Raw genomic sequence first — 25,175 nt, 5'->3', positions numbered from 1 at the left:
AATGAATTCCTTATGCATAACAACATTTCAGGCGTGTTGTTAAATAAAGCAAAGACACCCACGTTTCTGTAGCTACAATCATTTACACCTTAATTTAATCTCACCCTCTTTTAGGGCCATCTGGGTAAAAGAAAAGAACGTGCCAACACATCGGCCAAAAGCTTCAAAGAGTTTCCCTGGGCCTCCGCCTCTGTTCACGCCCGCCCTCTTCTGGGATTTACAGCTTCCTTCCAGGATCACCTGTGCTGCAGTTTAAACACAAGTCTGTTGCTTCAGCTGTCTAACCTCTTGCTTTCTGCTGACTCCTGTTGACCCCCTGTTTTATAATTGAGCCCGTGTATTTGCTTGTGCAAATTGGGTTTTTCTAGATGACAAAAAAAAGAACAAAAACACGAACCATCGAACACTTCAGGGCTGGGGGCGCGAGGCTTTGATCATTCCCCCCGCAGAAGGGGCAAACATTCCGCCAGCAGGTCGCTACTACCGTTTTAAGCTCTTAATTATTGCGCCAAGATACTGAGATGCGTACGCCGTTCCGTTTTTTGACCCATTTATTTTATAAATATTACGATAACAACTTCGTAGAAAAAAAAAACAGGGTTCAACCGGAGGTAAAAAAAACGTTTGTGGAGTTTATGGGGTATAATTTCCCAACCATTAATTTAAAGGCTCCCACCAATTTGCTGAACAACGAGGACGAATCTCCCAGTGCACTTTTAACGATGCATCAGACCCAAAAGGAAGAAACAAACCTGACGGAAACAGGTCTTTGGAACGATGCCAGTCGTTTCCTCAATATTATTTGGCTTGTGTGGCAACCTAGAAATTAAGGCACAGCGTGTCAATTCCTCCTATCTTTTAGAAAGGAACACAAACAATCAGGGTCGGATTGGGACCCAGGCCCGGGCACCGAAGGAAAGAAAAGTTATGTGCGCGCGCACTCGAAAACGAAACCTAGCGTGGGGGCGGGACTTCCGTCTTGTGCGCAAAGCCCGCGCCCACGGAGTTCCTGGTCCGAGGAGCATTGGTGACGCGGGGCTCCCATGCCTGAGGGAGAGCCCCGCGGAGGCGACAGAACACCGGATTGGCGGTAAGTGGGCCTTGAGGGGCGCTTGTGTGTGTGTATGTGTGTGCGCGTGTGTGTGTGTGTGTATGTGTGCGACGGCGGGGGTGTCTCTGTATGTGTGCGTGTATGTGCGCTCCTGTGTGTGTGTCTCTGTGTGCGGGGGTGGGAGAGTGTCTCTGTGTGCGTGCGTGTATGTGTGCTCGTGTGTGCGCATGCATGCAGGGGGAGGTGAGCCTGTGTATGTTTGCGCTTCCCAGGAGACAGCCACGGCGAGCGCGGCGCGTGCCAGTTCCAAATCGCCTCCAAGGCGATGGGCGCGGCCAGGATTGTCTCCTGGGAAGCAGACACGGCCACAATAGGTTATCGGCGAGAACGCACTTCCGAGCGCTTAGCCGAGACCTAAAAACTGCAGCGTCTGCGAATGCTCACCTAAAATAACGCACACAATAAGCAAAAGTGATCCTCAATATTAAGCAACTGTAGACAATTTGAGGATCATTCACAGCTAAAGCTTCATGAGGGAACGGGAAGAGCAGTGTATTTATTACCATGGGGATAAACCACAATATTTAGGCCTGGCCGGAGCTCGCGGAGTTTCACTCAGTGTACTTTCACGGAGTTAGCTAAAAACTCTGCTTCCACGGAGTTCCGCAATATAGTAGAGTCACAGTGACTAAGGGCCCGATGTAGGTAAATCCCATTTACCGATTTTGAAATACCGAATTTTACCGATTCGGTATTTCAAAATCGGTAAATGGGATGTAGGTCCCAACATCTGGATTCGTTACCGAATCCTTAACAATTCTTTAATTACCGATTCGGTAAATACCGAATCGGTAATGCCCATTCATTCCTATGGGCTTTGAAGCCCATAGGAATGATTAGGCATTACCGATTCGGTATTTACCGAATCGGTAATTAAAGAATTCACAAGGGTGCAGGGGGTGTCACTTTGACACCCTCTAGCACCCCCAAAACGGGCATGTGTGCAATGTGGCACACAGACATGCCCTAAGGGCACGTCTGTCTGTCACATGGCACATGTGTACATGCACAGATGTGCATGTACACAGGAATCGTTTTTTTACCATGGATTTGTATTCCATGGTAAAATACCGATTCTGTAAGCCATGTGCTGATGGAACATAGGCTACCTACATTGCATTTTCGGTAATTTTACCGAATCGTTATCATTACCGAATCGGTAAATTTACCGATTCGGTAATGATAACGAATCGGTAAAATTACCGAAAATGTGCCCCTACATCTCGATAGCCCTTTACCGATCGGAAACGGCCGAAAATCGGTATTTTCGGCCGATTCCGATCGGTAAAGGGCTACCTACATCGGGCCCTTTCAGTCTTAATTAAATACACTATGGTTCGTAAAAATTTGGTGTTCATTGCAGTGATCCGCTAGGTGTCATCCATGCTTCAGCATATATACGTTTCATGAAACCTATTGTATGATGGACCAGGCTTCGAGGTAACATGTAACATTACCTTACCTCCATTTGTCCTCCTCATTCCATAAATGACCTGCGTTGGAATGCTTAGAAGCGATAAGAAATGCACTCAAACGTTTGGCAATATTTTACAATTTAATGTATGTCGATTGCCCTTAATTAATTTGCAGCTCATACTGTCAAGAAACTTCAGCAGTAGGTACACATACGTGTCCTTCAAAAATATGCACCTGCACCAAATGTCTATATTTTTATTCCTGTACTTATAAAAAGCGGCCCCCCAGCCCCCGCAAAAACAGCAGGATAAGTTCTGCGACATGTACAAATACTTACATCCTGTTGTGCACAAGCGCCTCAGCCTACACGGACGGTGGTGAGTCCAAGGTCCTGGTTTGCAGGTGGCAGTGTTGGGAGAGAAAGGTGAGGATGCCGGGCAGTCCTAGAATGGCAGCCAGTGCAGACATAGGTCGCTCCTTCCATTCTGCCTGCACTGAGCTCATTAGGAGCAGCCGAGGACTCCAGGAAGCCCATTTGCTCATGTGTTCTCAGTAGGTAGCACCTGCCTCAACTTGCCCAAAGAGCAAGATTTCCCAAACATGGCTACCTTCAGGAGGGCAGCACACACTTTGCTGGCATGCTGTGCAGAAAAGTCCTTCCTTACGACCTGAGCTTTCTAACATCTCTCTGCATGCATTTCTATCTGATTTAAACGTTTAAACACACTGGGACCTCATTCAGAGCCACAGAGCTCCCTGATCATTCCCACCACTCTCCTTGCATCTTGTGGGTTTATGCTGTATGTTCAAATAACATTATTCGGTTTAGTTAGACCATAAAAGTATAACAGCAATCACACACCATATATAAAAACACATCAGTGTACAGTGATCCAATAATAAATAATCATTAATAAGCAAATAAGAACATGCAGACAAATACAAAAAGCCAATAAAACATCACATAAGAACGGTGGCCCTCTGCTTAATGGCACGTTCATTGTATACAACATTAAGAATATAGAACTTAATGGTTGGCAACATTTAAGATAAGTAAACGTCGCTCTGCAGTGGCTAATGTTTGCCTCCCTAAGAATGGGCAATAAATAAAGTTTCCGTAACAGCAAGTAAAGTTTACATAAAAACATAAAATGTAAAGTAAAGTTTATATAAAAACATAAAATGTAAAGTAGTATGTGGTGATTGATCACCACAGGAACACAAAGGTAGGTGGGAAAAATAGGAACCTTGTGACAGAAAAGCAGCCAAAAAGTGTACATTTAAAATGTATGGTGTTTATTGCACAACCATATTCAGGGCCATATGTATCATTGAAATTTGCATTCGCAAAGGCCGAAATTCGCAGAATTTCGGCCTTTGCGAATGCGAATTCTCAATATGGTATGTATTAAACAAATGTGGTTCAAAATAAGGAATCGCACAATTTGCTATTCCTTATTTTGCGATTGCATTTAAGGAATCGCAAAATTTGCAATTCCTTAAATGCAATGTATGATGCAAAAAAATATTGCTAATTGTCCCTAAGGAATCGCAAATTACCTCCAATTTCAAGTTGGTGGTAAGTTGCGAATTCCTTTTAAAAAGCATTTTATTTAAAAACAAAAGGTGCCATGTGACGCTCATACATGCCCTTAGGGCATGTATGTGAGCCATATGTGCACACATGTCATTTTCAGGGGTGCAGCAGGGTGTCCTTTGGACACCCTTGCACCCTTGAAAATATTCTCAATTTGCGATTAGCTAATTGCTAATCACACATTTCCCCTTCATTCCTATGGGCCTCCTGGCCCATAGAAATGAATGGGAAATTATTCCTTAATTGCGATTAGCAATTTGCTAATCGCAATTAAGGAATTTTAAGAAATCGCTAAAAAGAAGCAGATTTCTACATACATACCCTTTTGCGATTCCTAAATAGCGATTCCTGTAAAAATCGCTATTTAGGAATCGCAAAACGGAATGTTGATACATATGGCCCTCAGTATGGTGCGAGACTGATGCTTGATCAAATCCCCATTAAAGCCTGGACTGTTGGCTTATCTACAGCCCTCCGCATTCTGCCATCAAGACATCCATCTAGAAATGCATTCTTCAAGGTGATAATAGAGCTGGCTGATGCACTACTGGGAGAAGTAAACAAATCCTCCCTCTCCAAGCTGCGACAGATGTTCTAAATATACTTATTTAAGAGATACTCATGCAATGGTCGAGTTTCAGGCAGCCTGCAAGCACAGCCCTATTAAAAGAGGTATGGCTCTTGGTCCAAACGCAAAGCCACAGGAGGGGATTCATTTTAATAAGTTAATTAATGTATCCAAACCCTGCCTCTATGTGGCATATAAAGGAACTAGTGCTTTTGGGGACATCTAAGAGCCATAAACCCTTCTCAATTATTTGTATCCTCCCTGATCGTCAATGCCCAACCGCCTGCCTCTTATGAAGCAATAGCACAGCACTTGGCTTCGTAAACTTTCCAAAGTTCTGGCCAAGTCGGTGGGCAAAATTAGGGACAGCCTCCACTGATTTAGAAAAGGCAATGGCTTTACTGGTCTTCAGAGGTCCCCATGAGAGGTGTTTATCAAAAGGGATGCCTAAATAAGAGAAAATGGGAACAGTGCCAATGTTGTTGCTGTTAACTAAGAAGGATATGCTACCCTTCTTCCTGCCCCCAAAGATCATTATATGAGTCTTGTTTTGGTTGACCATAAGATCTAGGCTGTCCTTGAACTCATTAAAATGGTCCACATGTGTTGCAGGCCATTTGCAGTCCTGGCAATTAGGGCAGTGTTGTCTGTATAGACTAGTGTAGGAATTCTACAATCACCTACATGAGGATAATCCACACTAAGTTTGACTAACTTGTCCTCCAGGCTGTTTATATAAATAGAAAAGAGGAATGGGGGCAAGACACAGCCCTGGCGTATGCCCCTAGCAAGGCTAAAGGCTGGCATAGTTCCCCCCTGAACCATAACTTATGTTGGCAGTGACATCGTAGTGTAATTCTCTGAGAAAATTAACAATATACAGGTCAACCCCCATATCGGTCACAATACCCCTTAGTTTGAAGTTACTGACTGAGTCGAAAGCAGAACTCAAATCCATAAATGCCAGGTACAACCTGCCAGGCTTGACCACAGTATATTTGGCAATTAGCAAATATAGATTTAAGGACTGTTCAACTGTGCTTAGGCTGCAGCGGAAACCAAATTGGAGTTTGGAAAGTATGTTATGCTCCCCGCCTGTAACTGCAAGTGGTCCAACAAGATTCCTTCCATGATCTTTGCAGTAGAATTAATCAGTGAAGTGGGAATATGTTGTCACTTCTAGACATGGTGTATTTGAGTCATTGTAAAGTCTTGTTATGATCAATAGCAAAGCTTCAGGAGAGGGCTAAAGACTGGTCACAACTTTTGAAAGGTGGCAACCTAGAAAGCGGATGTTGGTCACCCTCTTAGCATGTTCTATCTTTTCCCATTGATCGTTTATGTTAACGGTGAAGATTTTTCAGGACACATCTAAAAACCCCCAGCTGAATTGTTGGGTTGATACTCTTTAGCTGAAAATACTTCCAGGGTACATATCTTTATATTGAAAGCTTCACTTCTTTGGCCCTCAATAATATGGCCTCCAGCCTACCTTTAACCTCTGTTACATTGGATTCAATGCTGTCAGCCATATTTTGAAGGCTTCTCAGTGAAGCCATCAATACCATTTCGACTCTTCTGAGACATGTCACCCTTAAAGTTATTTCCTGAATTGATCCCTCACTTTCAAAACATATCCTGGTGTGAAAGTAGTTCTCTTTGGACATAGGATCCTCTTTATTGATGATGACTCATCACTGTGTCTTAAGGCACACCTGTTTCAGTAAGCTGTGTTCCCTTACTGCTGGAGACTGGCACTTAAGAGTCATTGGGTTACTTAAGGCTCAGGCCCACCCCCACCAGTCAAGATGGGGGGATCAGGTTTTCCATCTATTTTTAGATTTGTGTGCTAGATGGAGCTACCCCAGATCTTGTTACCTACACCCTTCACAGTGATAACTCATGTTGTTAGAGTCCCACTAGTCCCACCTAGTCCAAGTCCATCACATCATGCATAGCCTCTGCTGTGCTGCACATAGCAATAGTCCAGTGACCTGTCACCAGTGCTTTAAATGGGCCAGTACTCACCAGTAATGAGTACAAGCACTTTTTTATTTTCTCCCCTTGAGTACTGGAACTTTTCCTCAGAGGAGACATATTTGAGAGCCGCTGCTGTCCGGCAGTGCATGCATAAGACAATATGGGAGGGATGGAAAGTAAAAGTCAAAAGTGTGTGAGTTTGCAAGCATAGGTATGCATGTGAGAATGAAATGTGGAACTTCTGTGTTTGTGTGAAACTGAATGTGATTCAGTGTATGAAATGGAAGTTTAAGTATATGAGTGTGTGTGAAAGGGGGCATGTGTATTTAGACCTTTTTGTGTGTGGAGAGAATGAGGGTGTTAACTGTCCATTGCTGTCTTTTACAGAGACAATGTGTGATGTTTTGTGATTTTGTGACATTTTTGTTAAATTGTTTAAGAATTGGGCAAGGGCCAAGAGTTGGCAGCAGCATGTTGGTGGAGTCACAAAGAGCAAAGTCTAGACCAATATGATAAAAAATTCTATTTTGGCTTGCCTAACTAATTGCAGCAGGCTGCATTTCAAAATATCACCTGGCACAGAGATGTCTGTGTCTCCAGCAAGGACACTTTAATAACTCTGGTAGTTGAGCACTTGCTGGAAAGATCTGTGTGCATTCTAATCAAAGGTTCAACTCAGGATAAAATTGCATGGAGGATCAATGTGCCTGCCGTAAAGCATAGCATGAAACATGCAGATCACAGATTTGTTTATGTAGGTAGCTCAGCTGGTTATAATTTTTGTTGCAGAGATCCTTGTGTTAACTGTAGTTGAAATCTTTGGGATATAGCTTAGTGATTTATGATCCTGCATCAAGTAAACACATGCAAACTACAAGGTGTACATTTGAAACCTTGCTGCCTTTAACTCAATATGTTGTTATTCTAAGATTTCTAAAGAAGGGATACTTAGGTTAATAATAAGCACTTATTATATTATTATATAAGTACTATATAAATGGTTATTAGTGTAACTACTCATGGACAGACACATCAGCCATTCTTGCAGTCCATGCAGATTTCTGGCAAAGAAAGCCTAGAAAGGGAAACAAACATAGCCCTGCCTCCTTGCCCTGCCCTTAGCACCACCCTTATGACCGCCCTAAACTCCACCCCGGTTCACCACTCCTTTTAGTGAGTACCTACACTTATTTCTTTTCCATTTTAAGCACTTCCTGTCACTTCTGCAAGAGCTACTCCTGCAGATGCTGGGGGCACTGACCACCATCTCAGATCCACAGATGAACATAGAGCAGTAACTTTGATGCCTGCTAGTTACTTTTTGAAGTGTGTGTTGTGCTAGTAGGAAGCAGCATCGGTTTAGCTCTGAGGAAAAGGCTTTGGTGTCTGGGGAGGCACCTTTGAGTCTGCAGAAGCACAGATTGTGGTAGCACTCAAACAAAGCAGCACAGACATTTTCACAGGTGTGTGCCTTCAGTAACACTGCATTCAGTAAGACCCCAACGCATTATGGTAGTTGGAGGCATTGCATCTTTAATTTAGTTTCCAATCTCATTTAACAGTGAAATATTAAACATTTTCTCAATGAGTTAAAACATTAATCAATGCTTATCTTTAGCTCAATTATTTTCTAACATGATGTCTTGATTCAGAGGAACTCAGCCATGGAGCCATGTTAGGTGCTGCTGACTTTGAGTGCTGCAGAACAGGTTTAATGGTGAAATTATGTTTCGCTTCCACAAAAGCTTGAGCTAGCAGAGCCTCCTGATGAAGATAATAACAGAGCGCTCGAGGAAGAAACGTCTCACTTCCCGACTGAATTACAATTTCCTTGACTTTAAGAGTATTTCTGTAAACTGCATGCCTTTTTTTCCCCTTAGAACATATTTTCAAATATAAAACCTTGTAGAAATCACTATATAATTGTTTGCTGAATAATAATGTTACTTATAGTATAAACAAAATGAGAGAGTAAAGGGATTTGATCCACCGGAGTGGACGGAAAAATACTCCTATTCCCCTGGGTTAGGTATCTTAATTTAACAAAAAGAGGAGTACCACCTGAAAAAATGCTCACATAGCGATTTCGGCGGGATGGTTTATTTACAGAAAGAAGAGAGTCCTTCTTTGTCTTTTAATAACCCCTCACTCACCGACCTCGTCGGTGACATGCTTCATCATCGGGGCCACCTCGATGGCCGAATGCCACCAAGGTGTGCTACAACACCTGAAGTACAGTGGAGCTGGTATGTGAGTGATGAGTGTAAGAAAAAGAAAGTAGGTGTGTTAAAAATTGTCCTGGTATGGCTTATTTTAGAAAAAATGGTATTCTTAAGACTACTGGACAATGTTAAAATATGTGTGTAGATACAATAATAGGTATGATTATGACCAAGTGTATCTGAAAGATATGTGGAGGGTCTACATGTTTCAAACCGTAATTGGAATTACCGTTTTTTCTTCAGGACCAAAGCAAAGAAATGGGTGGTCAGGGTATGCTAACACCCTGCCATACCGTCATTCCTTTGTGCCTAAGTAACAAAATTCGCGTTACCCGGCAAAACAATAAACAAAAAATATAACCCGGTGGTGGTTATCCTAGAATAAAAAGACCTGTGGAGACAAAAGATATCAATCACAAGAAAAATCGTTACGTGCCTGCAACGTAGTGAAGTGACGAAATCCCATGTCTTTATGCTTCATGATTCATCCCACACTGAATTAATGCGGACTAGTACAGTGCATTAAATCTAGGGTGCAAAGTGCTGCTCAAATATATAGGAATTGAATATTGGCGTAAATCAGCCGGATTGGCTTCCTAGCACACCTATCAATGGTAGTGTGTTTGGTGAAAAAGATCATTTAATTAATCACACGCATCCCAAGGCTCTAGGTGCGTGACGATGCAGCAGTCACACCATTCTAGGTGAAAGGCATAACGAAGTGTTTTATTCCCTCATGATTCAACACAGGACAATACACAGACAAACACAACAATGAACACACAGTAGAAAGGCTTACTCCTAATGAGGGGTCATTGGGCAGCACGGGATTTAGAGGGAAGGGAGGCCTGTGTTCGAAGACATATTCTGCAATTCAAAATGAAAAAGGGGGCGAGGCTGAGTACCTGGGTGGGTGCTCGAAAAGTTCGAGTAAAGAAACGGAGGACTTCGCGTTTCCTCATAGTGCGGGGAGTGTCTACACACAGTTTCCGCAGGTCTGGTAAAGCATTGTACCTATCGAGCCCCTCCATGCGCCCGTAATGAGAGCGAGCGCTAGGCCGGCATTAAGACGGCCGCCATCGCGGTTGTGGTGGGCGTAGTGGACCATGCGTAATGACGTCACACAGAGCCCGAGGGTTCAATACGGAAGCCTCACGGGGGCAGTCCGTGAAGTTGCCATGGTAACGCCGCCGTCAATAGAACAACAGAGAGGCGGCGTCACTAGTATCTTTAGTCTTAAGCACAAAGGGGCAGTGAAGTGCGTAGCTGTTATCGGTACATAGGGACAGAGGTCAAGTACTCCGTATGGGTGATAACCACAAAAAAGGGGCTGGGGGGATGGGGGGGAGAGAGATGGATAAATGGTACTACAGAGGAGCCCTCACTTGGGGGCTGGTACAAAAAACATTGCGCATAGCGCTGGGCTAATAACATTAGAAGGGAGACTGGTGGTATGTGATATTAAACATATCAGAATCCCAAGGGGAAATAGTTGGACAGTAGACTGATGGTATGTGATGTTAAACATATCAGAGATTATGACACAGTCGTGAGTGAAGTAGTTGGACAGCAGACTTGTGACATATCAACCCACGATGTATGATAAGCCTAGGTGCAGAGGTAATATTGTTTATAGAGGAGAGCAGGAAATTCACAGAACGTTTGCCCACTGTATAGTATCATTCAGACCATTGATATGGGTAGATAGTCTATAGACCCATCTTTGTTCTTTCTCATAAAGACGTTTCTGTAGGTTTGGCCCAGGAGGTAGTTGTTCAATGATAGTCCATATCATGTCATTAGGTGTATGGTTCTTCTCTATAAAGTGGTCCGTCAGTCTGGTCGCACTTTTTTTGCAGCGGTTGGTACTGCGGTGTTCGCAGATACGTTGCTTAATCTTACGGGTAGTCATTCCTACGTATTGTTTTTTGCAAGTACATTCAATCAAATAAATCACATTATTGCTGTTGCAGTTCATGTGAGCAATTTGCCTCCATACTTTTCCTGGTTCAAGGTCCAGTGTTTTTGTGTTTCTCGTCAGGTGGCAGATGCAGCAATTTCCACAGCGATAGTGTCCAGTCACTTTGGGCAGGCCCCAAATCCCGGTGATCGATTGGTTGGCAGAAACAGTCTTTGTTTTGGGCCTGGTTTTTACCAGGGTATCCTTTAGACTGTGAGATTTCTTGAAGGAAAAAAGGGGTTTTTCCCAATGTAGATTTCCAGAATTTATGATCGCCCAGTGTTTATTTATGCTCCTTGTCACCTGATTAGATACGGCGTTATAAGTGGTTACGCATGTCAATGGTATAGAGTTGTTGGCATTAGTTCTTTTTTCAAGGAGTGCCTCCCTAGGCTGATTCCTGGCCCTCTTTTGACATTTGTTTACAATCTTGTTTGGGTATCCACGTTTTTGCAGTTTCTCCGATAAATCATTAGCTTGTTCCTTGTATTCAGATAGTTTACTACAGTTCCTTCTTAATCTAAGGAATTGTCCATATGGTAAATTTTACCTGAGTGGACGAGGGTGGAAACTCTCAAACCTTAATAGATTGTTTTTTGCAGTTGGTTTGTAATGAGTTCGTGTCTCTAGTCGGTTGTTCTCTTTGCTAATCACCACATCCAGGAACACAATTTTTTCTCTGTCATAGCAGTTTGTGAATCTCAGGTTGCCATCACAGGTGTTAATCCAAGAGATGAATTGATCCAATCGTTCGGTGGGTCCTTGCCAAATTGCTAGGACGTCGTCGATATAACGTTTCCAGAAAGTCAAATTTTCACGAAAGGGGTTAGTGTCATTAAGGATGAATTTCTGTTCAAAGTCGTGGACGTATAGTCCGGCTACGCTAGGCGCAAAAACACTTCCCATTGATGTGCCCCCCGTTTGTAAATAGAGAGTACCCTCAAATTCGAAATAATTGCATTTCAAAGCCATTTTTGCACATTCCAGGATGAAAGCTCTTGGTGTATTGTGCGGCCACTCGGTACGCTCCAGGGTGTTCTCAAGGACTTGGATGGTGTCATCTTGAGGTATACTAGTGTAGAGACTTTCAATGTCGAAACTTAGTAACACAGTATTCTCGTCTACCACCAGATTCTGCAATTGATTTAGTAGGCTCTTGGTGTCTTGTAAGTAGGTAACAGTGTTTTGAACAATAGTCTTTAAAAAGAAGTCACAAAACCTAGACAGAGGTTCTAGTAAAGATCCAATCCCTGATACAATTGGGCGTCCTGGTGGTGGTAGCCTGCCCTTATGCATTTTAGGAAGTATGTAAAAATATGGGATTTTCTCTTCTGTGGTACATAGACAGTCTGCTTCCTGTTTGGATATCTTGCCAGCTACTTCTGCAGTTTCCACTAGTTGCACAATTTCTGTTTTCAATTCATTGGTTGGATCTGAATCCAGGATTTGGTAATTTTTGTTGTCACTGAGAAGTCTGAGGCATTCCTCGCGGTATGTAGTTATATCCATAACTACCAGACCCCTACCTTTATCTGCAGGTTTTATTATGATGGTCTCACAGGCACGCAATTAATTTAATGCTGTGTTTTCGGCTCTACTCATATTTTGAAATTGGGTAGAGGTCTGCATTTTTTCAACATCATTATACACAGCCTGTTCAAAAGCAATTAGTTCCACAGGGGTGGTATGTGGAGGTGGCATAAAGGTAGATTTTATTCTAAGTCCGGTTTCATTTTCAATCTTATTATCTCTAGGTGGACCCTGTTTTTCAAAAAAGGATTTAAGTCTTAGCTTTCTGAAAAAACCTGCCAACTCGCAATGTAATTGGAACTTATCCACACGTGCTGTGGGGACAAAGCCTAGACCTTTATTCAAGACGCTCTCTTCTGTAGTTGATAATGGTCTGGAGGAAAGGTTTGTCACTAGGGTCTCGTATTGCTGGGCCCTGCTTTGCTCTTTGTTCGATTGCTCACTGGCTCGTCCTCCTCCCAGTGTACCTGGTTGGATTGTCTGTTTTTTCCTCTTCCCCGTCGGCCCCTGTGAAAAAAAGGGGGTCGAAATTGGTTCTGGTGAAACGGGGGAGGTTGAAAATGCGGTTGGAAAGGACGTTGCCACCCATACATAGGGAAATGTGGCGGTTGATTGTAGGGGTCTTGAAACATTGGTGGATTGAAATTAGGCCAAAGATTTTGCCCCCTTCTCCCCCCTCTGCCTCGCTGTTTGTTACCGCTGGTATTTGACCCGTTGCTACTATTCGATGAATTGCTTGAAGCATCCGAATCAGATGTGGATTTCTCAGGTGGTTTAAAGTCTGGGTCTGAGTAAGGATAGGTATTTTTAAAGGTAAACCTTTTCAAGTCTTTTTGAAATTTCGTGACTTTTTGTTGAGTCAGATTCTCTCTGTATTCATTGATTTCTTTATTTATTTCGTCAAGTTTCCTTTTATACCCAGTGATACTTGTTTTAATATGTGATTCAGTTTTTTGTATTTCAATCTGGATAGCCTCCGATAGTCTCAGAGCTGTTTTTAGGATGAGCACAATCCAATCGTGCGTGCAATGCCACGCTATTAGGGCCCAATCTTTTCTGAAGGTGGCATCATTCAGGAAAATTCGTGGGGCATTCATTACCAGCAGGCCTTTCGGGGCCATGTCATTTGTTAAGTATTCTTTTAAAATGGTACCGTGTAGAATGGTTCTTATGCGATCCCCTTCATCTCTGACAGCTTTTCCCAATCACCTGTCTGCGATATGGTTTGTGAGATACTAGCGTCTGAAAAACCAGAGATTTCGCCCATGATGGCGTCAATCTCTTCTGTGGAATATGAAAGGCCTTGATTTTCTCCCATGGTGAATACTGTGTGTTCAGTGTGAAGGTTGGAATGTCACAGGTTCAAAGAAGGACAGCAAAACTCTCGCAGCTGTGCGCTGCCAAGATATAGTATAAACAAAATGAGAGAGTAAAGGGATTTGATCCACCGGAGTGGACGGAAAAATACTCCTATTCCCCTGGGTTAGGTATCTTAATTTAACAAAAAGAGGAGTACCACCTGAAAAAATGCTCACAGAGCGATTTCGGCGGGATGGTTTATTTACAGAAAGAAGAGAGTCCTTCTTTGTCTTTTAATAACCCCTCACTCACCGACCTGGTCGGTGACATGCTTCATCATCGGGGCCACCTCGATGGCCGAATGCTACCAAGGTGTGCTACAACACCTGAAGTACAGTGGAGCTGGTATGTGAGTGATGAGTGTAAGAAAAAGAAAGTAGGTGTGTTAAAAATTGTCCTGGTATGGATTATTTTAGAAAAAAAATTATTCTTAAGACTACTGGACAATGTTAAAATATGTGTGTAGATACAATAATAGGTATGATTATGACCAAGTGTATCTGAAAGATATGTGGAGGGTCTACATGTTTCAAAAGCGTAATTGGAATTACCGCTTTTTCTTCAGGACCAAAGCAAAGAAATGGGTGGTCAGGGTACGCTAACACCCTGCCATACCGTCATTCCTTTGTGCCTAAGTAACAAAATTCGCGTTACCCGGCCAAACAATAAACAAAAAATATAACCCGGTGGTGGTTATCCTAGAATAAAAAGACCTGTGGAGACAAAAGATATCAATCACAAGAAAAATCGTTACGTGCCTGCAACGTAGTGAAGTGACGAAATCTCATGTCTTTATGCCTAATGATTCATCCCACACTGAATTAATGCGGACTAGTACAGTGCATTAAATCTAGGGTGCAAAGTGCTGCTCAAATATATAAGAATTGAATATTGGCGTAAATCAGCCGGATTGGCTTCCTAGCACACCTATCAATGGTAGTGTGCTTGGTGAAAAAGATCATTTAATTAATCACACGCATCCCAAGGCTCTAGGTGCGTGACTATGCAGCAGTCACATCATTCTAGGTGAAAGGCATAACGAAGTGTTTTATTCCCTCATGATTCAACACAGGACAATACACAGACAAACACAACAATGAACACACAGTAGAAAGGCTTACTCCTAATGAGGGGTCATTGGGCAGCACGGGATTTAGAGGGAAGGGAGGCCTGTGTTCGAAGACATATTCTGCAGACATATTCTGCAAGGCAAAATGAAAAACTACCCGTAAGATTAAGCAACGTATCTGCGAACACCGCAGTACAATCCGCTGCAAAAAAAGTGCGACCAGACTGACGGACCACTTTATAGAGAAGAACCATACACCTAATGACATGATATGGACTATCATTGAACAACTACCTCCTGGGCCAAACCTACAGAAACGTCTTTATGAGAAAGAACAAAGATGGGTCTATAGACTATCTACCCATATCAATGGTCTGAATGATACTACACAGTGGGCAAACGTTCTGTGAATTTCCTGCTCTCCTCTATAAACAATATTACCTCTGCACCTAGGCTTATCATACAACGTGGGTTGATAGGTCACAAGTCTGCTGTCCAACTACTTCACTCACGACTGTGTCATAATCTCCGATATGTTTAACATCACATACCATCAGTCTCCCTTCTAATGTTATTAGCCCAGCGCTATGCGCAATGTTTTTTGTACCAGCCCCCAAGTGAGGGCTCCTCTGTAGTACCATTTATCCATCTCTCTCTCCCCCCCCCGCCCCTTTTTTGTGGTTATCACCCATACGGAGTACTTGACCTCTGTCCCTATGTACCAATAACAGCTACGCACTTCACTGCCCCTTAGTGCTTAATACTAAAGATACTAGTGACGCCGCCTCTCTGTTGTTCTATTGACGGCGGCGTTACCATGGCAACTTCACGGACTGCCGCCGTGAGGCTTCCGTATTGAACCCTCGGGCTCTGTGTGACGTCATTACGCATGGTCCACCACGCCCACCACAACCGCGATGGCGGCCGTCTTAATGCCGGCCTAGCGCTCGCTCTCATTACGGGCGCATGGAGGGGCTCGATAGGTACAATGCTTTACCAGACCTGCTGAAACTGTAAGTAGACACTCCCCGCACTATGAGGAAACGCGAAGTCCTCCGTTTCTTTACTCGAACTTTTCGAGCACCCACCCAGGTACTCAGCCTCGCCCCCTTTTTCATTTTGCCTTGCAGAATATGTCTTCGAACACAGGCCTCCCTTCCCTCTAAATCCCGTACTGCCCAATGACCCCTCATTTGGAGTAAGCCTTTCTACTGTGTGTTCATTGTTGTGTTTGTCTGTGTATTGTCCTGTGTTGAATCATGAGGGAATAAAACACTTCATTATGCCTTTCACCTAGAATGATGTGACTGCTGCATAGTCACGCACCTAGAGCCTTGGGATGCGTGTGATTAATTAAATGATCTTTTTCACCAAGCACACTACCATTGATAGGTGTGCTAGGAAGCCAATCCGGCTGATTTACGCCAATATTCAGTTCTTATATATTTGAGCAGCACTTTGCACCCTAGATTTAATGCACTGTACTAGTCCGCATTAATTCAGTGTGGGATGAATCATGAAGCATAAAGACATGAGATTTCGTCACTTCACTACGTTGCAGGCACGTAACGATTTTTCTTGTGATTGATATCTTTTGTCTCCACAGGTCTTTTTATTCTAGGATAACCACCACCGGGTTATATTTTTTGTTTATTGTTTTGCCGGGTAACACGAATTTTGTTACTTAGGCACAAAGGAATGACGGTATGGCAGGGTGTTAGCGTACCCTGACCACCCATTTCTTTGCTTTGGTCCTGAAGAAAAACCGGTAATTCCAATTACGGTTTGAAACATGTAGACCCTCCACATATCTTTCAGATACACTTGGTCATAATCATACCTATTATTGTATCTACACACATATTTTAACATTGTCCAGTAGTCTTAAGAATAAATTTTTTTTTAAAATAAGCCATACCAGGACAATTGTTAACACACCTACTTTCTTTTTCTTACACTCATCACTCACATACCAGCTCCACTGTACTTCAGGTGTTGTAGCACACCTTGGTGGCATTCGGCCATCGAGGTGGGCCCGATGATGAAGCATGTCACCGACCAGGACGGTGAGTGAGGGGTTATTAAAAGACAAAGAAGGACTCTCTTCTTTCTGTAAATAAACCATCCAGCCGAAATCGCTCTGTGAGCATTTTTTCAGGTGGTACTCCTCTTTTTGTTAAATTATAATAATGTTACTTGCCTAAGCTGTATGTCTATATCCTCTCTCAAAGTATTTAAAAAATAGGAAGCTTACACATAAAAGTGTGATGAACCTATTATTTCTTGTTTGAAATTACCCAAGCTTTAATAGTATAGGGCTGTATAAAATGTATGTCTTCTAGATCCATTATCTGCTTTTTGTGGTTTAGTCAATGTTCTGAAAATAAAAAATAAAAATTAAAAAGGTACTACAGTTTGATTGTAAAGGCCCCGTGAAATTATGTTCCAGCGAGAAAAAAAATTACTTGCAAATTAGGTTTTTTATGTGACATATATAGATGCATACATTGAAACTGTTACGTTATGTACAATATTTAAACTGGTAATTTTCTGTGTTAAAGAGGGCAATGTAATTGTTATTTCTGATCCTGGCCAGCAATAGACTTCTCTGACTTTTATTTTCTACTTTTATTTCATAATTTCATTGTTGCACAGTAAATGCCAGTTGTGGCATTACACAGGGTATAAACGTACACTGAACTATAACATTGAGTCAAAAAACTAAGCAGCCATCTATTACATTGTATTAGTCTGTGAAAGAGAGGATGCCGGCTCTTTTCCAACAGTCTTACACGTTACAATTGAGTACTACATCAAAGGGAAGCCTTTCTAGCAGGTAGTAAAGGCCTCATTAATCAAAAGGCTTCAAGCTTTTGGTAAATCAATGCAGTGTTGCATTGATTGCCGCTGTCGCTTTGAGTACTTCGCTGTGCTTCTCAAAGCAGCCTTCCACCTTTTCAGGATGGAAACAGGAGATTCTTGGCCTTTACACAATTGTGACTGTGTTGCGTTTATTTACATATAAAGCACACCTACTCCGTAGCTTCTTAACGCTAGTGAACTAAAATATTGGGTGTTGGAGACTAAAGAAAACTAAAGTGACTAAGGGCCATATGTATGAACACATTTTCCCATAGACACAGAATGGGTAAAAACCTTTGATACATCTGGCCCTAACAGTTGTGTCATTATCACCACTTAATTTCAGACTCTATGCCACGGGAATACACTTTAATCAAAATATGTGCACACAAATGCAAAGAAATCAGCAATTGAAAATATAAATGACAACATGCAAGTACTCGTTGGAATCAAAAGTCTGAAATGACTGACAGTGCTAAAATATACCTATGTTTGGGACTATCCAGAGGTGAAAGAGCATTTTAATGCAAGAGTGCGAAAAGTTGGTGATTGATGCCCAGAATCAAGCTAGCTTTTCAGCATATCCATCTAGAATACATTTGCATACAGTTGAGTCTAAACAGGAATCCTTTACACAGTAGTTACCCTAAAGATCTGTCCAGGGGTGGCTCGTCCGCTAAGGTGGAGGAATGTCACCCCAATGCTTTTCAGCACAGCAAAAAAGGAAAAATAAAATGATAATAATGCAATGTAATTATAATTTTGTTTTACTGCTCTGGGGCAGTTTTGTGGAGTGGGTGAGGCTGCTCAGGGGGGGAGGAGTGGTGGCACCCTCCTCAGTGAGCATGAATGTTTGGCCGGCCCTCTGGGGCCTGCCAAACATTCATGCACACTTTGCCTGTTCTCTACCCAAGATGCATTACAGCCTGGGTGGAGAACATGCCCTGGCTCCCATTTCACATCTTAGTGTCAAACCACGGTGCTCAGACAATCACAGCGATGCATTGCAGTATTGTGATTGACTTAGGGGTGCCTAGCCTGCTTCCTGTTCGAAAAGAAGGCAGTAAGAGGACAGAGAGGAGGAAAGAGAGGCGGAGCTCAGCCAGCAGGTAAGTGATCTTTTTTTTCTTCTCTCCCCTTCCTGTCCCACTACTGCTTTGGGGGAGTAGCCCCGACTGGATCTGTCAGGGATCTGGCACTCTGCCATCATTGAAATCCCTTATCATTAAGATTCATGAGAAAGTAAAAAGAGCCTCACATTGAGTACGGGTGGAAGCCCCTTGTCCGTCTGAGTGGTGTAAGAAATCACTACTGCTCATCATATTTGGAGATCTCTGCCAACGTGTGGAGATATTTCTGCCTTCAGGGAAACCTCTGCAACTGTGGCTTCACTGAAGGCACTGAAAGTATGATGAGCAGAGGCCTGAGCAGAATTCAGGTTTCAGGTGGCTACTTGCTAATTAGTTTTTTTCCAAAAGAGGGAGTTTGTTTGAAAAACAAATGACTCAGATATAGTGGGAGATTCCTCCAAGGATTTAGAGGTATTTTTGTTCAGTTCAGACCTCCAGGATTTCTTTGGCTGTCCCAAACAGAAATAAAAGTGCATCAAATCGTCTGCTCTACATATGGTGGACATTCTGATGCACCTACACCGAGGGTCCCAACTCCATCGGACTGTTGTTGTAGGGTTTCCGCTGGCAATGCCAGGGGGTGAACTGGCATCATAAACATGGCGATCTGCCAAACACTAAACAGAGCGGATGGACGTTTATTGTGGCAGACAGGGTACTCTACAACATTAGTGGGATAGTGCCCTGTCTGACAAACTCTAAATGAGGCCCAATACCTTCTTTGAGGCATGTAATATAAGTACTGATGAGAGGCATTGCTTGATACATCACTAATTTACTCTGCAATTTACATCTAACACTTGAGGAGTTGTTCAAAGTTTTAACTTTCAAATCAACAAACTCAGGTCTAAGATATTGCATCCGCATAGGAACATTAAAGTACTTAGATAGTCAACAATTTGCTAACACTGAGATGCAGATTTGTTTTCAGTAATTAATATGCCCTTGACTGAGCAACACTATTTCCCTTTTAACTAAAGAAAAAAGTTGTGTTTGTCTGACTCATTTATAAATGCCAAGGCCACGACTGATATTACTGTATTTACCATCACAATAAGCATATTGTATTTTAGCAAACAACTCCTTACACGCATAATCTGTGGTGCTATTGTGGCACATAAAATCGCTGCTCAGGGGTTGATACATTTGATGAAGTTGTTCCAATGTATTTGACCACTTGGTTTGTCATTACATTCCAAGTGAAAGCAGATCAATCTGACTCTAAATTTTCTTTCTTGCTTTAGGATTGCATGTGTAGTTCTGTTTGTTGATGGCCCACTAGTCTTTTTTCTGCATAGTTATATTTGTCAAATGCCGCTAATGTCATGAAACATTCTAAATACCACTAGTGGCTTTCGATGTGGTTCCAAATTGGATGGCTGTACTTAAACAATATTGGTCACAATGTAGTCACTTAATAATTTAGTTGGTAAAAATTACCAACTTTGAATGTTCCAGGACATATCCCAAAAAAGAGGACATCCAAGACTGTCTAGAGATCACGCAGAGAAACATCTACCCTTAGTGTCTTACAAATTTTTTTTTCCTTTGGGTTGTATTTAACCTTGCCAAAAGCTCCCTATTGTCACATCGTTTTTCACAGATTTGACAAGTTTCCCCTCACAAGAGAATCCCCGCGATTTCCTCCACAACATTGATTTGACAGTAATGATAATTCAAAAATGACTCAACAGTTAATTTTCTTATTTTAAAAACAAATAAGGGGCAACTAATAACCATACTAGCGGTTTTAAATGTTTTCCAAATAGTGAGAGTTTTACCAAACTGTTTACTTATTTGCCTTGATGACATCTGTTGATGATAAAAAAGGGGTATTCCCACAGAACTTGGGATTCTATGGGAATTCAGAAGGGCATATTATCAAGCCCATTATCGGTGCTTTAGCAGCAGTTTCCTGCCGATAAAAGCGGCGATAATGTATCGCCCTTTCTTGATAATACGACCCTTAGTTTTTCCTGGTTTTTGCAACATGAGCGACTGAACATCTTGAGAGTTTAAGGAAGAAATGTTACTTAATTTTAACAAAACAGTCTTCAAGTCAGAAAGATAATGCAGATCCTGAAGTATAATTCTTGTATATTTAGGAGTGGATAGAAACAGATTTAGCTTCTGTCAAGACTCATGTTATATGAAAAAAGGTGAATATAGAGATAATATAGAAGGGTCTTTCAGTGTTCATCTGCACAGGTATACATTTTGCACTGGTGAAGGAGTTAAAAAAAAATTGTCAGTCTCCACCAATAAATGGACTCCTTGAGGCCCCAGCTAGCAAGGACAGAGACTAGAGTGTGGGCCACATTGTGTTTAAAAACCTTAACTTTTTGGTCATGGGAATGTGTCCTTCGTCAAGAGGTTTCCTGCTAAACCCTCCTTGTCTAGCATGATGATACAAAGGGGCAGGGAGATTGTCTTCATAATAGCTTTCTATACTAGATCATGCCGGCATTTCCTTAACCTGTGATGGCTGTAGTGACCAGATTGATGAGGCAGTGACATCTAGCCAGATTCGTTGGCTCTAAGTGACCTTGCATTAATGTGTGCCACAAAAGATGCTCTACAGGCCATGGTTGCTGCACCTGCATGTGACAGCAAGAGTGACCCTGGAAGATGTTGGTAGGGATACGTGGCAATGATGATCATTGTAGGCTGGAACACCAAGCACAGATGCACAGAACGCAGCTTAAGGAAGTAGTGTTCTGCAGATTTGCCTGCCGCAGAAGCAAGTGGATGAAAAGCAGGCCAGAAGAATGTCCCCTCCAACATCTTTTTATGTTTGCAGTAGCATTCAGGAAATGAAGAGAACAAGACTGGATATATAGACTATAAGTTTCCATTTAATGCACAACTATATTGACAAGATCAGGTTTGTCTGCCAGCTACATTATTTAGTGTGGAGATTTGAAATGCTAAACCTGTGCGGTTGTCATGTTGTCTGTTCTGGTATAAAGCATGCTAAACGTAATGATTTTTGCCTCACAGAGAAAACATGCAACTTAAATTATCCTCTCCCCCTTCCAAGCGAATATGAAAGTAGCCTTCCACCACCATGAATTAGTGGCAAATTGTTTTCTGTTCATGATCTCCCTTTTGCTATACTTTCATATCAACCCGAGTCCCTTACACCTTCAACCTCTTCTGTAGTGACCTCCAAGGTTGGACAGGCTGTAGTAGGCACCGGGCATTTCCCTGGTGGGCCATAGTGGTGGGGTCCGTTTTGGTGCCCGTGGGGACCGGTTTTTGTCACTGGGGGTTAGTTTTCCAGCAGTGCTGCAATATCACCCCCTGTGACAAAAGTGGGAGAGGTGCTTCTTGCTAGCACACCCCATGTCTTGCTCCCAGGGCCAGTCAAGGATATGAAGCTTAGTATTAGACAACTTTATTCATCTGTGTGTAACTTCCAATTCAACTTTCTAAACCATTCTTCATTGCATTTCGCTCTAACTCTTACATCACAGTTCTACGGAGACTAGCAGGATCCAAAAGGGTTCCATCATTTCTAACTCGCAAGACACTACGTCTTCTATGTCACCTCCTTCACTTCGCCCACCCCTGAAAGATACCTGAAAATGTAAAACATAAAAATAAGTGTCTTTCATATTCAGATGTGGTACATGCAGGCAAGATAACCTGTGCTTATATATGTCTTCTGCAGAGAGCAGTGTTACTAATTAAGGCTACATGCTTCAATTCCAAACCTTTCTTCTGAAGATGATGAAAACTAACAAATTAGACTAAGGGAATGCTACCCTCACAGGCACAGCAAAATCTCACCTAGCTCCCCTCCGATCAACTCTTAATGCAGCTGCAAGAATGGTCACTGGAGTAAAAAAAACAACCATATCACGCAAGCACTCAGAGAGTTGAAATGGTTCCCAGTTGAATTAAGAGCCAGTTTCAGAACTGCCTGCCTCACGCACAAAGCCCTCCACACTGGGAAACCTGCCTACCTGGCCTCCAGACTCACGAAGGCCGGTCAGACAAGGAGCCTCAGGAGCTCCAATACTCTTTAACTCATCCCCTCAAAAACTGCAAACAAAAAACTGCAGCCAGATCCTTCTCTGGAAATGCGCCCAAAATATGGAACTCCATGCACGTCCACATTCAGGATGATCTCCTCCTTTCTAAAATTCAAAAGGCAGCTCAAAGACCTCTACCTCAATCGTTCCTTCCCAAATGTATAGATTGAAACCCAAACTCACAATTGTGCACATCACTGCACTATGACACTGTACAACCAAGACCTCTACCTCAAGCCTAGCCCGCCTCCTCCCCCACCATCCCCTGGATCGGAAGGTTGCTCAGCTAGAACAACTGTGTTCACTATTACGAGACTATGAAACCTTCCCTCTATCATTATACAACGCGCAGAGCCCTCTTCTGCACCTTGTGGTTTCACTGCTATAATTTGTGTTTTCCTTTTTTACAAAGTATTGTAAAGCGCTCCGATACCTTTGGGTCTGGCTAGCGCTAAATAAAACTCCTTAATAAATAAATAAATAAATCAATAAAACTATTGTCATTGGTTTAGGTAACGTGCTGGTAAGCAGGTACGATTTGTTAATGTAACTGTAGCAGTGATTTGTGCTAAAAACGATTTGTTAATGTAACTGTGCAGAGATTTGTGCTAGAAAGATGGGTACAGGTTTAAATCCTGATGAGGCTGAGGCCGCTCACTCTTCGTTGGATGATGAAGTGGTAGGGTACCATGCTGGAGAAAAATTCAGTGGATTAGTGCTTCTCCTGCGGAGAACTAAGTGAAAGCTAAAGTTGCATGCTTGAATTCTGATGTGTCTGAATAAGCTTTTCTTCCGTCTGCGGATAACTAAATAATGTTCTCTCATGCTACTGTAACCGCAAGCGCAAACCTTCTTCCTTCAGAGGATTATAAACAAAATCCTTGGGAATTATTAGTCTAAGGTGCCGTTAAAAATGCACAGTAATTGCAGCAGGCATGTGTGCAACTTGAAGGACATACCCCCAGATGCATCAACAACCCATTTTGCGATTCCTTAATAGCGAAAAATATTGATTCGCCATTCGCCGCGATTTCCTAGAATTCCTTAATTGCGACTCGCAAATTGCGAGTCGCAATTAAGGAATACCTCCCCATTCATTCGTATGGGCCTAGTGGCCCATAGGAATGAATGGGAAGACAATCTCAATTTGTGAATTGCAATTAGCGAATCGCAAATTGAGATTGCGATTTCAAGGGTGCAGGGGTGTCCAAAGGACACCCTGTTGCACCCCTGAAATTGATCTGTGCACATATGTTGCGCACACACATGCTCTTAGGGCATGTGTGTGCGCAACATGAAACTTTGAAAAATGCACTTTAGTGCATTTCTCAAAGTTTTTGCAAATTACCATGAAGTTGTACTTCATGGTAATTTGCCTGCCCTATTAGCGAATTCGCTATTTTTTTTTAATTTTCATGCATTGCATTTATGGAATCTCAATTTGAGATTCCTTAAATGCAAATAATCGCAATTTAGCGATTTCTTAATTTGAGATTTTTGCATTTGGGATGATGCATCCCAAATGCAAAAATACCGATCGCAAAGGGGCAGATTCTGAGAATCTGCCCCTTTGGGAGCGGATTTTTGTTTGATGCATCTAGCTGATAGATCTGATTTCTGATGAGGCTGACTTATCTCTTCATCCCAGTGGATAATATAAACCAGTAGTACCACTAAGCAGGGCAAAATGGCGAGCGAATAGAATGGCTTGCTGTTGAGGGCTTTGTGCAACTTAAAGCATTGGGAACTCCAGTATATCAGGCCATAATGCGTACACAGGTATTTCGAAAAGGCTAGTTGAATTTGTTAACAAATTAAAGACCTGTTGTCTTTGCCAATGCTTGTTCCAGCTGTATATTACGAATTTCATTAAGGCAGATACATTCGGGGGCTACTTATCTTCTGTATACATTCAGTGCATGCTATTTAGAGAGACTGCTGATGCAGTGTTTTAGCTGTTTATGAGTTACATTTCTCTTTCCTTTTATTGCAGCTCTTTCTTTTATGCCTTCGTGAATCTGCTGATCAGCTCCTTTGTGGTTTTTATCATCTTTATTGCGAGCACCATAGTCAGTGTTGGATTTAACATGTGGTGTGATGCTATAACAGAAAAAGGAACTATGCCAAACAGGTTTGTATGGAAAACAACCTTTCTTAATGTGTGGGTTAATAGAGGCTGCATTATTGCTAAATACACTTGTTAGAATTACAATCATAATAGGAGTACTACTAAATCAACATGGAAGGAATCACAGCATAATGCTATTGTACATGGATTAAACTACCACAGTGATGTTCTTTCCTTCCTTAAAATAAGTATGAAAATGATTTGCC

At 42.2% G+C, this 25,175-nt stretch overlaps 1 protein-coding gene across 1 annotated transcript in view; it reads left to right on the top strand.

Annotated features, from left to right (window-relative positions):
* TMEM179 (transmembrane protein 179) overlaps positions 1–25,175 on the top strand; it is a 165,599-nt gene that overhangs the window by 64,036 nt on the left and 76,388 nt on the right. The window contains exon 2 of the mRNA XM_078660273.1: positions 24,835–24,972. Within this exon, the coding sequence (XP_078516399.1) occupies positions 24,835–24,972 (138 nt within the window). The remainder of the gene's footprint in view (positions 1–24,834; positions 24,973–25,175) is intronic.

This window comes from Lissotriton helveticus, chromosome 9 (assembly GCF_964261635.1).
Source record: "Lissotriton helveticus chromosome 9, aLisHel1.1, whole genome shotgun sequence".
Lineage (NCBI taxonomy): Eukaryota > Metazoa > Chordata > Amphibia > Caudata > Salamandridae > Lissotriton > Lissotriton helveticus.
The sequence above is the reverse complement of the archived record's forward strand: the minus strand, read 5'-3'. Positions and strand labels throughout refer to the sequence as shown.